Source organism: Scylla paramamosain, chromosome 6 (genome assembly GCF_035594125.1).
Source record: "Scylla paramamosain isolate STU-SP2022 chromosome 6, ASM3559412v1, whole genome shotgun sequence".
Classification (NCBI taxonomy): domain Eukaryota; kingdom Metazoa; phylum Arthropoda; class Malacostraca; order Decapoda; family Portunidae; genus Scylla; species Scylla paramamosain.
The window spans coordinates 27,017,550-27,034,895 of NC_087156.1; the positions used below are offsets into that span (position 1 = coordinate 27,017,550).

The following is a 17,346-nucleotide window of genomic DNA, read 5'->3' on the forward strand; positions in this document are numbered from 1 at the left end:
ATCTACCTTTCCTTCTTGCTGGAAGTTTGCCTACATTCAACCTGTTCCTAAAAAGGGTGACCGTTCTAATCCCTCAAACTACCGTCCTATTGCTTTAATTTCCTGCCTATCTAAAGTTTTTGAATCTATCCTCAACAGGAAGATTCTTAAACATCTATCACTTCACAACCTTCTATCTGATCGCCAGCATGGGTTCCGTCAAGGCCGCTCTACTGGTGATCTTCTGGCTTTCCTTACTGAGTCTTGGTCATCCTCTTTTAGAGATTTTGGTGAAACTTTTGCTGTTGCCTTGGACATATCAAAAGCTTTTGATAGAGTCTGGCACAAAGCTTTGATTTCCAAACTACCCTCCTACGGTTTCTATTCTCTCTGTAACTTCATCTCAAGTTTCCTTTCTGACCGTTCTATTGCTGCTGTGGTAAACGGTCACTGTTCTTCTCCTAAATCTATTAACAGTGGTGTTCCTCAGGGTTCTGTCCCGTCACCCACTCTCTTCTTATTATTCATTAATGATCTTCTAAACCAAACCTCTTGTCCTATCCACTCCTACGCTGATGATAACACCCTGCACTTTTCCACGTCTTTTCATAGACGACCAACCCTTCAGGAGGTAAACATATCATGCAGGGAAGCCACAGAACGCCTAACTTCTGATCTTTCTAAAATTTCTGATTGGGGCAGAGCAAACCTGGTATTGTTCAATGCCTCAAAAACTCAATTCCTCCATCTATCAACTCGACACAACCTTCCAGACAACTATCCCCTCTTCTTCAATGACACTCAACTGTCCCCCTCTTCTACACTGAACATCCTCGGTCTGTCCTTTACTTATAATCTGAACTGGAAACTTCACATCTCATCTCTAGCTAAAACAGCTTCTATGAAGTTAGGTGTTCTGAGACGTCTCCGCCAGTTTTTCTCACCCCCCCAGCTGCTAACTCTGTACAAGGGCCTTATCTGTCCATGTATGGAGTATGCTTCACATGTCTGGAGGGGTTCCACTCATACTGCTCTTCTAGACAGGGTGGAATCAAAAGCTTTTCGTCTCATCAACTCCTCTCCTCTAACTGACTGTCTTCAGCCTCTCTCTCACCGCCGCAATGTTGCATATCTAGCTGTCTTCTACCGCTATTTTCATGCTAACTGCTCTTCTGATCTTGCTAACTGCATGCCTCCCCTCCTTCTGCGGCCTCGCTGCACAAGACTTTCTTCTTTCTCTCACCCCTATTCTGTCCACCTCTCTAATGCAAGAGTTAACCAGTATTCTCAATCATTCATCCCTTTCTCTGGTAAACTCTGGAACTCCCTGCCTGCTTCTGTATTTCCACCTTCCTATGACTTGAATTCCTTCAAGAGGGAGGTTTCAAGACACTTATTCATCAATTTTTGACCACTGCTTTGACCCTTTTATGGGACTGGCATTTCAGTGGGTATTTTTTTTTATTAGATTTTTGTTGCCCTTGGCCAGTGTCCTTCCTACATAAAAAAAAAAAAAAAAAAACTGCACGACCAGTTTTGAATCATGCAAAAAACATGCTCTTTAACAAAGGACTCACCATGCAGGGAGAGTGTGTAGCCGCCAAAAGGAAAAATGGTCTGGCCATCTTTGTACCAGGTGATAATGGGCTGAGGAACACCATCAGCCTCACATGTGAACTGCACGTTGGATCCTGGGCTGACATACTTGTCATCCGGTTCCACTGTCAACCTGGGTGGAACTGAAATTATATATTTTTTCAGACAGTTTATATAACCTGCTTTGTCCCATATGCGACGTGCCATCATAGTGTGTGCGTGATGTTCTTATCTATCACTGTCCAATTCTCCTTTACTTGATGTACATTTCTCACCTTTGTCATCTAATAGTTCACTCCCCATATCCATGTTTTTATGAGAAGCAATACTCTTCATCTTTCCTCTTCAACATTTGTGTCCTTTCCTATATGTAGCCTCTCTTTGTAACTACCACTAGGAACAGTGAATAATTCTAGGATTCTAAAAGCTCTAAGCAGGATCATATCTTAATGTTCCCTAATGTATTTTCACCTGCTTTGCCTTTCTCAATGGAACAGCTTAACTTATGAAAGCTTTACAATTAAACTGGTTATCAATATTAATAGCAGTTACACAAAATACAAATTAATACAAAAAGATGAGCTGATAAAATTTTGTTGTCATTTCCATAAAAAAATATATATATATATATTTCAAACTATGTTGTAAAAAATATTGTGATAAATTAGTAGTCATCACAAACAACAACAAATGTATTTGTGGTACACAAAGAACAAAGGGAGCCCAAAATGGTTGCTTGTATCACTCATACCTGAAACCAGCCCTCAGAAAACAACTAAAATTTAAATGGAATCTACAGGCCTCCTCTTGTAAGACATGAAGAGTTTTTATGGGCCCATAGATTTATGCAAGGGGTGTCTCTGTGATGCCTAAGTAGTTTTTTGGTACCACAAGCATTGGTCCCTTTTTCTTCCCTTAACAAAATTCATGCCAATGGGGCTATCCAAGCACACACAAATTCACACACCCCATAAAAATTCACTTAGTCTTAAAATAAATGCCAGCTCACAAGACTCTAAGGGAGAGCAGAGGACAGATGTTCACTAATCACACTTATGGTAAATGAGGGTTATATGTGCTAGTGTTTCGGTCTCTTCACATCAGAACCTGATAGTAAGACTAATTTTTCTTTGGTTACACCATAATATACCCATCCACTTTCCCACACCTGACTGATCTGATCAGCTCACTGGACATGATCTAGATGAATCTCTATCTCTCTCTTTAACTAGGTAACTGATATCCCCTTAAAGAGAAGTAGGTGAGATAAGGATTTCTGTACACATTCACAGGCATTCTAAATATGAAGTCTTAACAAATCCATAAATGAATGCTGGTTACAACTTTCAAATATATTTACCAAACACCCTGAGTGTGGCAGTGGCAGCAATCCTCCCCAGGAAATTAGCAACAGTACATCTGTAGTTCCCAGCATCTTCCCGTTCAGTTATTGAGATGGAGAGTGAACCTTGGTTGGACACCTGAGGTAAGAAGTCAAGTCATCAGCTGGTTACAGCCAATATCACATCTCAAAAAAAAAAAAGAAAAAAAAGGCAGCAGATATTTATTATTCATGTTAAGGCAAATTAAATTCAAAGAAAAGTTGAATCATTCTAACCTGAATTCTTGGACCCAGCACAATTGGCTCATTGTTTTTGTTCCAAACAATATCAGGCTTTGGCATCCCTGAAGCCTCACAGTGTAATTCCACAGTGTCACCTTCTGTCACATTGACATTACTTGGCAAACGAAGAAAACGTGGCTTTGCTGGACCTGTAACTAATGTGAAAAATAAGTTGAATATATCACCACCATAAGCATTTGCCAACACATATCAAGTTAAGATTTTATATTAATATATCAGTATGTTATGATCTGTATGCCAAAATTGCAGTGTAAAAGCACAATGGTTAGCAGGCTCAGTTAACAACCAAGAGATCCAAGATTTGATTCTTTGCCAAGCTGAAGACATTCAGGCCTGTCTTTTCTGATGCCAGAGTCTCTCTTCTTCTAATATAAACAAAACATGGATATGTGCTGGAAACCTGGAGCTGGGAACCCCAGGTTGACTGGTGCAATAAATAAATTGATCTGGGATTGCTTTACACTGTTAATAGTTCCACCTCATCCACTGTCCAGGTGCATGTAACATCTAAGATCCCACATGTACTGAATTTCATACCTTTTATAAGAAAAAACAATGATATCCCTCTTATTGTCAAAAGACGGGTATTGGACACAGCGCTCATGTCGGTACTACTCTATGGTTGCAAGTCCTGGCTGACTGCTAACCTAAAACCAATAATAAGTTAATATCATTGGTGTCTCAAGGAGTTGTTGGGGGTCAGATCTACTTGTAATGCAATCTGCTATACAGAGGCTGGCTATCCAATTCATCTGCAATTTGTCCTTAATAAACAATGTAGATTTTTCTGCAAGATGTGGCAGGATAGATCACACATGGAAGAGGATCTGTTAATTTTTCTGAACAGTAATTTAGTAACATACAAACTCATACATCAGTGTGTAATGACTGACATGAGGGACTTATGGGATGACAAACAAAAATATAGCATCAAGTCTGAGGAACAGCGACTCATCTGTATGAAAAACTTATTCTGAACTAAACTTCAATGTTCACAGTATTTACAATGTTTGGCATACAATAAGTGAGAATCATAAAAAATCATTCATACATTTTCATGTATGCAGCCATAATTTAGGTCGTGAGACAGGTCATTGGAACAGGTGAGGTTGCGGTCGGTTGTCACTACACAAGCATGTGTTTGTATGCAGGCTGGTGCAGGTGGAGGCACAAATTGCAGAACATCACCTACACACTCAACAAGCTTATAGATTTACAACATTAACCAATTTGTTTCATGGAAGTCTAGCCCCTGTTGTAATATGCAGTGATTCATGAAATTTTAGAAACCTACTAATAAATATGAAAATGAGCCAAGTGCTAAATATTACAATTATAATTATCATACATAGGCTGGACCCACTTTGTTAAGAAGCTTGCTTGTTTTGTTTTAAGTTACTTTTTACTGTATTTTCTTATTGTCCTTTTAGGAATATACATGCATTGCTTTTGAATGATCATTTGCTGTTTTACACTTTCTAGTTGTTTTTTTATGCATCATTCTTTCTAGTTTTTATATAGTTTTATTTTTCACTGTTCTTTTTAAAAGCTTTATCAGATTGTTTCTGTATATACCCATGGCTTTCATGCTAGAATTTATTTATCTTTTTAGATATTTTATTTTAGTGTTCATACCAATAATGATGTTTGGGAAAATCTGTGAAAACTGTGGTCAATAAACTAACTAAAACCAAATAAAAACTGTGTGTGTGTGTGTGTGTGTGTGTGTGTGTGTGTGTGTGTGTGTGTGTGTGTGTGTGTGTGTGTGTGTGTGTGTGTGTGTGTGTGTGTGTGTGTGTGTGTGTGTGTGTGTGCATCCAGTTGTAGCATACAAAGCTCCAACTTATGTCAGGGATGGTCCTCAGTTTCCCTTTTTAACTGCACACATTATTTTTTTTCAGCCTTTCTTACCCAAATTTTGTTTCTTTCATTCCAGATTTAGTCATTATCTTCACTCTAACTTTCCTACCTTTCTTCCACATGTTAGAACTATTACGTATCTTTCTCTGGTTGAAGTTGGACAGTTATTTTAGCTTTCACACGACACAAATCTCCTTTTTTACCTATATAGTAGTAATATGTGTTTAATCTGTCAGTGTGAACAAACAGTAAATATGGAAGAGAATTACCAGCCTCAAGAGAATTACCAGCCTCATCATGTGCTTCATCTTGCTGCTCTTCAGGTGCCATCTTGGCCTTGCGAGACTTCACCTCACCCATGTGGTTGATGGCCATGCACTCGTAGTAGCCAAAGTCGTCATCCTGAGCGTTCTCAATCATCAGTGTTCCATCATTCAGAACACTGTGCCTTGATTTGTCACTGATCACCTCATTGCTGTATGATAAGAGTCAAGATCAGTTAATTGTAATAAAAACACAGATAGCTACAACAATACTATAATCAAAACATATCTATTATATTAATGTTACTATCATTATTATCATTATTATGTACATACATATACCTAGGTTGTCTCCTCCCCCAAAAAAATGAAAGGCCAAGACAAGGCACACAACTATCACATTCACAATTATTTCCACCACTCTCTAAGCCCCTTAGCCATCAACAGAGAAGAGAAGGTACCTTTGCTGTCACTTTGGGGATCAGCCACAGTTTGGACAGTTTGGTCCAGAACAAGGCTCTTTCCTAACAAGTACCCTCCCCCACCATACCTGATCACCCTAAACCTGTGTGAGACTATTGATGTGGGGCATCTCCACCAGAGGTAGCAGGACGGCATCATTCCTCACACACTCACAACAACCTTCCATTCACTTGTCACACACAATTATTCTACAATGCTCCAGTGTCAATCCTCTTCCCTTTCAGGCCTCCTTCACACTATTTACCTATTCCTTACATAGTCTATTATTATTATTATTATTATTATTATTGTTATTATTATTATTATTATTATTATTATTTTCACTATTATGATTATTCCCATTATTATCATGAAAAAAGTGATTGATACAGAAGATAATAGAATTTCATGTAAGAGGTTTAAGAGTGGGATGGCTGAATTGTATGAAGGGAGCATCAGATGCAAGAGGGGGTTTCTATTAAGGAACTAAGGGAGGCTGTGTACGATTAGGATGAACTGAGACCAGATGTGAATTCATAAATGCTGCCTTGGCTTCAAAAACCTAAAACATATGACTATGATAGAGAATGATGTATAATATGTGCTCTACTGACAAAAATGAGATAAAGTAAAAAAGAACAATTCTCCAGAGATTCAATATCATGCTCATTTGAAGTAAAAACATTCCATTACTCACTTGTGAAACCAGACCACCTCAGGGAATGGTTCACCCTCAACCTTGCAGGTGAAGTAAGCAGTGCTACCAAATTTGACCTCCACATCTGCTGGACCTTCCTTGATGAGGGGTGTTCCTGGGATGGATGGGATAAATAGTTGAATTATGGATGATTCTTTTTTTTTTTTCCTTTGGTTCTTGTAAGAGGAGCACTGGCCAAGAGCAACAAAATCTATATATAAAAAGAGGCCCTCTGAAGTAACAGTCCCTGAAGAAGAGTAAATCAAGAAGTGTCTTCAGACCTCCCTCTAGAAGGAATTCAACTCATAAGAATGTGGAAATATAGAAGCAAGTAAGGAGTTCCAGAGTTTACCAGTGAAAGGGATGAAGAAAAATGAAGAGTGATTTACATTTGGAAGGTGGACAGTATAGGAGTGAGAGAAAGAAAAAGGTCTTGTGCAGTGAGGCTGCAGGAGAAGGGGAGGCATACAGTTAACAAGATAACAAGAGCAGTAAACACAAAAATAGCGATAGAAAATAGCAAGAGATGCAACATAGCAGTGAAGAGAGAGGCTGAAGACAGTCAGTTGGAGGAGGGTAGTTGATAGACAAAATGCTTTTGATTCCACTCTATTTTAGCAGTGCAGAGTGAGTGGAATCCCCTTTCCATGGGTAGCATACTCCATACATGGAAAGACAAGGCCCCTGTACAGAATCAGCAGTAGAGGAGGTGAGAAAAACTACCAGAGATGACCCAGAATGCCTGACTTCATAGAGGCTGTTATAGCTTGAGATGAGATGCACAGTTTCCAGATTAGATTCTGGAACTTTCATTCTATACAACAGAATTGGGACTGAAGATTGCACAAGTCCCACGACATGGAAATGTTTGAGGAGGCAAAGGCACACAGAATGGAGATTGAGATGGCTTGGTCACTAGGAGGGCTGGAAGAGAGGCTTCTGTGGGGCTCACTGTTCTCAGCTGCTAGCAATGGAGGATGTTTCCAACATGATACACTATTACTATTCTAGTGTAAAAAATGGTCAATTGTGAAAGTTTAAGAAAAAAAAAAATAGTGTGCAATATAGTTACTAGAGAAAATTTTTCTTTTATGCACTGACCTATTGCTATTAAAACTTTCAAAGACTAAAAATTCCACACACCACAGACTCAAGCTTCTTAATGATTATTTTCACTAAAAGAATTATCACTGGACCACCATAACTGAAAGGATTGTGAAATGAAATGTATTGGTTAGAAAATATATCCTACAAATAATCACACAAGAAGCCTGTGTCTGCTCCACTCAGAACTCACCTCGACACTGGAACTCTGAGTCTGTGAGCGAGGTGAGGCTCTTCCCCTGGAGTTCTGATGGAAAGTGGCAAGTAGCGGCGACCTGTGTGGTGTGCTGCTTCTCCTTCACCATCTGGGCCAACCACATCAGCCGGCAGTCACACACCAGTGCATTGGAGTCCAACCGCCTGTGGCCCATTGAGAAGAAAGTTTAGATACAGCTGTATGGCAGGTCTGGCGGCCTCCAAGGACCTTTATACTACTGTGCGTGCTGCAAGGATCTGTGCATTTCATTTTTTTTTTTTTTTATTATTATTGACTTATCTTTTAATGTATACAAAACAGAAATACTCACAGTCGCCTGAGGGCGTGAAGGCTGGAGAATGCACCTCTTGGTACTCTTTGAAGACGATTGTTGTGCAAAAATCTGAAATTTCAGTAAAGTCAACATCCGCCATCTTACCTAAGCAAGTAAACACTGCTGCTATATATATATATATATATATATATATATATATATATATATATATATATATATATATATATATATATATATATATATATATATATATATATATATATAAAGAAAATCCGAGATTGCACATAAACGCCAAGACGGACGGAAATTCAACATGAACAGTCTCACATTGCAAAACCATGTAGCTTCTGTTAAGGTCTCTGAAATATGGAACTTAGTATATTGTTTTCCAACATTTATGTGAGTCTCTGCCATAGGACACACTCATTGGCACCTTCAGTATCTTTGGAATGCATATGTAGATTTCTCTCCAGACTCAGATCACATTTCTTTTAAGTGCTGATTGTTGATGACATTCGCATTTGTGTTGCTAAGTGCAGAGGTTTACACAGCTCTCAATCACAGTAATAGTTTTACCTGCTGAAAGACTGCTTACCTTGAACGAAATGTGTTTGCCACAATGATGGTTACTGAGATGTTTCAGTGCCGTTTAGATATATTAATTTAAAAATAAAAAATAATAAAAATAAAAACAATAGTACAATAACGAAAAGTAAATGGGGTGCGTTTTTTTTTTTTACAGTATATCTACAGTAGAGAATATGAAATTTATTTTGATATGCCTCACAAAACTCCAATATTGATTGGATTAAAAAAATTTAAGTCTCCAAAATCAAAGCAAGAAACACAGTAGCACTGCCGGTCTATTGGAAGAACTTTTATCACAGCAAATTATAGGGAAATAGGAAATTACAGTGGTACAGTTTAATTATTCCATGCATAAGGCCACTCGTAACCTGAAAACCTCATAACCCGAAACAAATTTTCCTATAAAAAATAATGGAAATCATACCTACTTATAAATCAATTCCATGTCCCAAAAATATTAATATAAAAATAAATTAACATAGTATTTTATGAAGTGTAAAACAAATTTTCCTAATAAGCTTAGTGAGGGCAAGAGTGGTCTGACATATCTGTTTACCGCCTGCCACCTGGTAAAAAGCAAAGGCGACTAGAGTCCTTTCCTTGTTTAAACAGGTGCTTGATATCTGAAACAAGACCACATAAGGGAGATGTCGCTGCAAATGCTAAACCTCCCGAACTTCACGTTCATAATAACAGAACCAGCAGTCACGGTTGGGTGAGTTGCTGCAAGTATTTATTCGTAATGTTATTTGTAGTTTTACTCGTATTGAACAAAAATGACGATACAAGCACATACACATTATTTGTAACTCAAATATTTACTCACAACCTGGACTTTTTTTTCACTGTAATCCGAACCAAGGACCTGAGTCAGTCTGAGTCAACCTGAGTCAGCACTATGCAACAAATTATGGTTAAACAAGAGGTCACAAAATCTGACATACTGAGTAGTAATGGCCACAGTGTAGGTGATCACAGTGGAAATGACAAAGTTGAATGAATACCCATGTATTGTTTATCAGACACAAAAAGAAGAAACACAACAATAATTCAAAATCTGTAAAATAGTGCAATAATGCAAACTGAATTATTTGTATTCCATGAAATAGCCTACACAGATATGTAGTGTTGTTTCTCTATATACAATAATGGTGCATAACACCATTATTTGTTTTTGTGATTTTTTTTTTCTAAGGAGTTTGGTAGGACACATATACCCTCCAGTATCTAGTCCTCTTTGTCATATTGCTTTTTTTCCTCTATTCATATCTTATAGATATGTAAATTGTAACTGCCTAATGACAATAAACTTATTATTATTATTATTATTATTATTATTATTATTATTATTATTATTATTATTATTATTACTATTATTATTATTAATGATGGAAAACATCAAACTGCTATCAACAAAGATCCCTGATTTGTGATGGTGACTAATAATGACCCGTCATTACCAAAATGCTGCAGTGGTAGTGCTCGTGTTTTGAAATACTTTCTTCTCTCAAGGACTATGTATTTACAAAGGCCACAGAAATTAACAGTCACGTTCTCGTGAGTGTTTTTTCTCATTAACAACGTGGATTGTTAAAATGTCACTAGAATCATGAAGACAAACTTAAAACTCCTGATAACTTCCACAAGAGCATACAAAAAAGAAAAAAAAGAAAAAAAAAGAAAGAAAAGTCGAGATAGACGCCAAGACGTGTAATTAGATATATAGTCCTGTACGTGGTGGGGACAAGGTGAAGGGATACGCTGCTGTGAAAGCAATTATCTGGAAGACTGATAAACAACTGTGTCACAAACTAACATTCTTTATCTCGATATAAAATCAATGTAAACAAATACCAAGTAGTATGCTAAAAGTGTCCAGATTCTCAAAAGCATATAATATTCTTCAGACGTGATTTTCCCAAACTTCAGCTACTTATTAATTCTAAGTTATGAGTCTGATTCTTAAAACATTTACTTTTACCTTCAATATATACTTGTTAAAATTCAAGAATAAAGTTAATTGATCTAAATATGACTTTGGTTTCATATGGGAGAGTTTAATGAAATACTGAATCAAGGGAGGCCATTCAAAGCATGGAGGTGTAATTCATGACAGAAAGTAGTCAAGAAAGATACATGCCTACAAGAAAAATGAGTTTAAAGTGCTCGTATATGGGTTGTGCTCATAATGCTTACACTACAGCTAATAACTATAATAAAAATATTCTTAAATATACATATAGATACTACACTGCTTTCCATAAGTCATATAGAAATTATTTACTAAGAATTCCTTTTATTATTTTAGGGAAAAGTGGAAATCATAGAGATCAATGCATATCTGACTACACGGTGGGTCAACGCCCTCTCTTTGTTACAAGAACCGTAGCTCCCGGGACAAGCTGCTACCATGCACGTGAAGTAAATAATACTAAGTAAAAGGTAGAAAAAAGGAGAGAAAAAAAAAGAGGACTTTTTTACAGTTTATACAAAAGACCTCAAATAACCACGAAATAAGAGACTATTTACAACAACCGCTACTGTAGAGCTACGAGGGGAGAGAGAGAGAGAGAGAGCAAAAAAAAAAAAAAAAAAAATAGAACTATAGTGTTGGACCATTCCAAGTCAAGTCATTATGAGAGACTGAACTGGTGACGTGCTATTAATTAATGTCATCCACTATGATTTCACGTTGGTCTTTTACTTACAGCCTTTGTAACCTATTCAAACTGGAGAATACATCGGTTGGTAATTTGACAATCTTGTTGAAATGAAGGTATCTGCAAAACAGGCAGATACATATTAGGTCAGCCACTCTCTTCCCGTCCATCAACCTTAACTTAAAACATCTCCGCTTTGCTGCGTGGTTTGGAAATCTATGCAAACGCCACATGGAAAGCTTAATTGGTAGTCCTTGATTAAAGTCAATTAATGTATTGGAACAAGTGGGGCGTGATTCTCGCACCACGCAGCAGATGAAGAGACCGAGGAACGCTCCACCGTGAGTTCAGGAGACACGGGCACGAGTACTCACAACCGCTGAAGACTGGTCAGATTGGAGAAGGTGTCGGCCTCGAATGTTGCAAGGTCGTTGAAATGAAGGTATCTGAAATGACACGGGAGTGTGCAGAGTGAAGGGAGAGGGCAGGGAGTGTTGCCGTGGTGGTGGTGGTGGAGGTAGTGTCTGGGTCACGCGACGCAGGTGCAGGCAATTTGACCAACCATGTGTGTGTGTGTGTGTGTGTGTGTGTGTGTGTGTGCGTGTGTGTGTGTGTCATTCTGCTTCTTGAGGGGGCGAAGAGAATCCATAAGGCTGACGTCGCTGAATTTGTTCAGGTCATCAGGAATAAGAAAGTTTTCTCACTGACGCGGCTCACGCCTGATAGATAGTTCAATTTTTTAGTGTTTTCATTTCCTATGTCTAATAGAAGTGGAAATACTGATTTATGTTATCTCTCATCGACCGTGGTTTGTCTCTTAGTTTTCAAAGTAAATGGCAAGGTGCTCACTGTAGTTTAAGGTTTTTACGAAACCCAGCGTTCAAAGACCCTAGACCTGGCAGTCGAGCACGTTATGCAGACATGTTAATGTTCCGTAGAAGTGGAGTATTACTGACGCGAGGCCGAATTGCTGAGCTCATAAACGCTGCTGTAAATGAAAATTGGTTGGAGTATTTATTTATTTTTTTAATTATTTCAAGTTGGTCAAAGAAATGCAGACTTCTAAATTAACGATAAAACAGAAATGAGTGAAACAAAAGAATGAACATTTATTGTAATCAATAATATATATATATATATATATATATATATATATATATATATATATATATATATATATATATATATATATATATATATATATATATATATATATATATATATATATATATATACAAGGTACCCCATAAGTTTCCATACATATGGTATCACGAACGCCATTACAAGCATAAATACATGTGTTTGAACGTGTTCTTCAGCCTTTGAACGTGTTCTTCAGTGGAGGACACGCATTGAAATGTGTTTTCAACACAAAGGCAGTCATGTAGAGCATTTTATATAAATAAAAATGTTTTTTCTATATTTTTTATAATTTTTTCTATGTATGGAAACTTATGGGACACCCTGTATATATATATATATATATATATATATATATATATATATATATATATATATATATATATATATATATATATATATATATATATATATATATATATACATACACACACACACACACACACACACACAGTATATATAAATATTAAATGAATAGTACTAGTCACAACGATTGTACTTACAGCTGTTCTAAATTGCTGAGGTTCTTGAACACTCCCTTCTCTATAATTCGTATCCTGTTCTTGTATAAATACCTGCAAGGGAAAGGAAGACAGACTTGTAGTAAGGGAAGACTAGTCAGTGGAGTGTGTCACGTGTCCCAGGGAAGAGAGAGAGAGAGAGAGAGAGAGAGAGAGAGAGAGAGAGAGAGAGAGAGAGAGAGAGAGAGAGAGAGAGAGAGAGAGAGAGAGAGAGAGAGAGAGAGACGGATGAATATGCAATAACTTGTACATGTGGTGAGTGACCTTGAATTCGAAACAATCAGAGGGACACTACGGATTTCTTGAAGTGGAAAATGGAGGCACCATTCTGAACAAATTATGGAATGTGGGGGAGAAAATGCTAAGATTACGTGAGAGGGAAGGGCTAAGGGACGATGGGATCAAACAGTTGGGAAAGGCAGTGCTGAGGGCAGAGTGGAGGAAGAGGAGTGCGACGTGGCTGAGAACCGAGAGGGAGGAGTGGAGGGAAGACAACAGGGGAGATCCAAGGCGTGGGGAGGGTGCAGGAGCGTTTGCTGTCAATACTCACAGGTAACGGAGGGACTCGAGGCCGGTGAAGGTCGTGTTCTGGAGCCGCGTGATGTGGTTGTTGTTGAGCAGCCTGAAGGAGGGAGGGAGGGACTGATCAAGAAAGGTCATGAAGAATAGTAAAATAGTCTAAACATTAATGAAAGCTACATACAATTTAGGAAAAAAGGGTACTGGACACACACACACACACACACACACACACACACACACACACACACAGGGTATAATGACGCAATATTAACATTCGTCTTTGGTAACGATATGCATGAATGGTATAGCTAACTTGGCCACCTTCCTTGGTTCTGTCTCTTTTTTTGGAAGCGGGACTGCGAGTGAGCTCATTTACTGATTTTTTTTTCTCCTCGGCTGGTCTTCCTAGCACATAGAAAAAGATTGTCAAGTGCTCTAAATAACATCAAATAACGAAAATTCAAGCAATCCAGGCATTTCTTTCCGTTATGCTCTGAGAAATGGCAGGTCAAATAACGCCTCACAAACATCACTATTTATTATACCTTCCTGTTTTCCATTTCGATCCGTTCACGAGGCATAAAGTCGCACGCCAACCAACCATCCATTCACACAAACCTTCCCATGAGCCATAAAGCCTTCCGGGGGGCATTTAGTATTCGTTTCCTTAGTGTTCTGTGGGCAAGGAGGTCAGGTCGCTGCGGTGAGGGTACCCGAGCGCCGCGTCACCAACCAGACAGTATCAGAGGAGTAGCGGAAGCCTGTCCGGGCACAGAGGCGAGGGTGACGGTTGTCGTGCTGGGAGGGTGAAGAAGGAGAAGGGCGAGCGGTGAGAGGGTGACGCAGGGCAGGTGATTATTCTCCCGCAGGTCCCCATAAGGTAGATAGGGACGCGGCTCTCCGTGGCTCTCTAACCCTTTCCGCGATGATTATGAAAGTTGACTCGCATACCCACTCTTAAAAAAAAGTACTGAATATTCGTACAAGAAGAACCTCTTTGAGATGCCACTTGACTGTCCCCCGCAAATCATAGGCGAAAGTAAACTCCAATGTCCCTCTTCCTTCCACGTTGTAAGAATAAGCGCCACCTTTCCTTACCTATACGGGGACAGCGGTCACGGGCACTTCCCAACCAAAGATCAAGTCAACAAGAGCGTTCTTCTCAGGGGATGTTTGCCTAACCTTACCAGGGTAGAGGGCTAACACAAGGCGACCAAAATTAGGAGTGTCGGAGTACGATACTCTCCTGGGGCAGCGGTGTTAACAGGGCGAGGCTGGCGAGAAGGCCTTGAGGGGTGACGTGGGCGGCGGGTCCGACGCTCGGCAAACTCCCACACATTAGCATGAACAAGCAGCGGGTTATCACAGCTGGATGCTCTTTGTCTGGGCTCCAGCGCGTCGGATTGCTTCGATCGGTCAAAAGCCATTAATTCTCAAACGAAAAATGGGATTCTCTTGAAACATGATTACTGGTGTTTACTGAAAGATAATGAAAAAAATCCAGTTATTGACGAATCAAATACCGAATGACTGCAGATGAGATGAATTCATTAACATTAGCGATTCTTCGGATTTCCTGTTGCTTTGTTGTTACATCCAGCGAGGCATGACATAATGTACGTGTACTTTGTTCAAAACAAGTGACTGATAGAATATCCTTTGTTTTGTCCCGGGTTCTCACGTAGTATGTAAAATAGATACTTGACAATCTCGTTGTGTGTGTGTGTGTGTGTGTGTGTGTGTGTGTGTGTGTGTGTGTGTGTGTGTGTGTGTGTGTGTGTGTGTGTGTGTGTGTGTGTGTGGCGGGGGAAGGGGGGTAGGAGGGGGCTCCCACCAGAACAATGAAGAAAGGGTTGAACCAATTCCACTAACATCAAAATAATTACTCGGCAGCCAACACGTTAATTACCCATAAATTAGCTTAACAGAGACGCAAAATTTCCAGACCAATTAAGCAAAGATGTGCCGACTTGATACCGATAACACTACTTAAGTCAGCAGCATTAGGCGCAGAAAAAAATCCATCGGCTGGAACTGTTACTGAAAATACGAATAGAACATTTACCTTTTCTTTTTCCTTTTTTTTTCTTTAATGTCCTAAAACTGTGGCAGCATTTCGGTCGCCTTGGTATGTGAGCGAATATACTTTACTACTCTCTCTATATAAGGTATTATGGCCATCCGGGTTTATAGCGCATTCCTTTGATAATCAGGTAGCTTCATTTGGAAGTAGCTGTTACTGGAGCACGGCCCTTTCTATTCGTAAGGAGCATAGTTTACGAGGAGCAGCGCCGGCAATCCTTACTTTATCTTACGTTTATATCTTTGGCTTCCACTTTGTAATTATCTCGTGGGTTCTTATTTATTTATTTGGAAGTATTTCTCGCTGCAGCACAATCCTTAGTTTTATTTTCTATTTGTTAAGAAACATTTTTCATTACGCCAGAACCTTAATTTTAGTCTTCGTTTTTATTGCAGGTTTATATATCACATTTAATTCAGTTTATACCTTAGTTTTTTTGTTTTTTTTTTCATTCACTTAGAAGTTACAGTTTCTGAAGCAAAGTTTTAAGAGGTTCATTTTTTCTTCGTATGGGACACAAGATTTGAATACACCAGAAACCTTAACTTTATCTTCCTTTTCCATCTTTATATTACACACTCAGCTCAGTCTTTACCGCTAGTTTTTGCCACAGCACTTGAGAATACAGACACGGAGGTTACAAGGCAGGGCAGAAAACATCGTAAGGACTTGAGGGGCATTCTGACAAGTGAGCCTCAGTGAACATAGAGCAGCGCGTCGGGAGGGCATAAGGGCACCTCTGCGGTCATCCCTGAGTGGGCAAGTGGGCCGGATAGGGTTGACTGGCAGGGATGGGTGAGCTGGGCGTTGGGCCACCTCGACTCATATATAGGGGGTTACGCAATGTCCCCAGACTCCCCATGGAGACCCCGCGACCTCGCCCGAGCTCAGGCTGGTGAAATGAACTGTGCACCTCCCTCAGAACACGACCCCCGGCGCTCAATCTTCCCTCGACACACGACCACAAACTCCTGGATAAGACAGTTGTGGCGTTGGCCTTGAAAAGCAGCTTTGGGTCACGTGATTTCAATAAAGGAAGTGCTCTAGTTGTTCTGTAATTCATCTTTCCATTATTTATTCGTTCAGCGTTGCAGATATCAGCTTTTGAATATTTAAGTTTACCAGTAAATGCAGACTTAGAACAAAAGAACGCAAGAAAATGGGGAACTTTATATGGTGAGATCCACACATGGCAGGCGTCGTTCAGCTCCCAACACGCCTCCCACTCACCCAAGTATTTATTTAACCTTTGCTTCCACCGGTGTGGCTGTACACTACATCTTGTTCCAGACGAGCAAAACCTTATACAGAAACCAGTATGTATATATTTTCTCTGGTTTGAAAATTGTATTCGCCGTTTAATCCCTTGCTCGGGTACTCGAGTCCTTTCTTTTTTATCCAAGATGTCCTTTTATATAATTTAAATACTGTCTCTCATATTTTATAAGTCTCACTAGGAAGCTGCGTGCAGATTCACCCAACATCTTTATCCCCACTTTTTTATGAGTAGTTTTGATAGCGAAAGATTAAGTGTCATTCATCTTTACACTCTGTCTATGGAGTTGGACTAAGCATGAATGACTTACGGCCAGGGCTGAGTAGATGGAAGCCAAGTAATTAGCTCATTAGTGTCTGCCACCCACTGATCTTTGGCGGGGATCTGAGCCGTCCCCTCCTCGTCGTGCCAGGCCTCGAGACACGCCTCCTCACCACCAGGCTTGAAGGGACACATTCA

General features: G+C 39.3%; 1 protein-coding gene across 1 annotated transcript in view; it reads right to left on the reverse strand.

Moving 5' to 3' along the window:
- The window catches only part of LOC135101064 (peroxidasin-like), a 90,375-nt gene that overhangs the window by 21,649 nt on the left and 51,380 nt on the right, over positions 1-17,346 (reverse strand). The window contains exons 5-14 of the mRNA XM_064004637.1: positions 13,557-13,628; positions 12,989-13,060; positions 11,720-11,791; positions 8,134-8,205; positions 7,800-7,966; positions 6,503-6,617; positions 5,350-5,555; positions 3,194-3,354; positions 2,936-3,056; positions 1,557-1,718 (exon numbers count right to left, since the gene is read on the reverse strand). Of these exons, the coding sequence (XP_063860707.1) occupies positions 1,557-1,718; positions 2,936-3,056; positions 3,194-3,354; positions 5,350-5,555; positions 6,503-6,617; positions 7,800-7,966; positions 8,134-8,205; positions 11,720-11,791; positions 12,989-13,060; positions 13,557-13,628 (1,220 nt within the window). The remainder of the gene's footprint in view (positions 1-1,556; positions 1,719-2,935; positions 3,057-3,193; positions 3,355-5,349; positions 5,556-6,502; positions 6,618-7,799; positions 7,967-8,133; positions 8,206-11,719; positions 11,792-12,988; positions 13,061-13,556; positions 13,629-17,346) is intronic.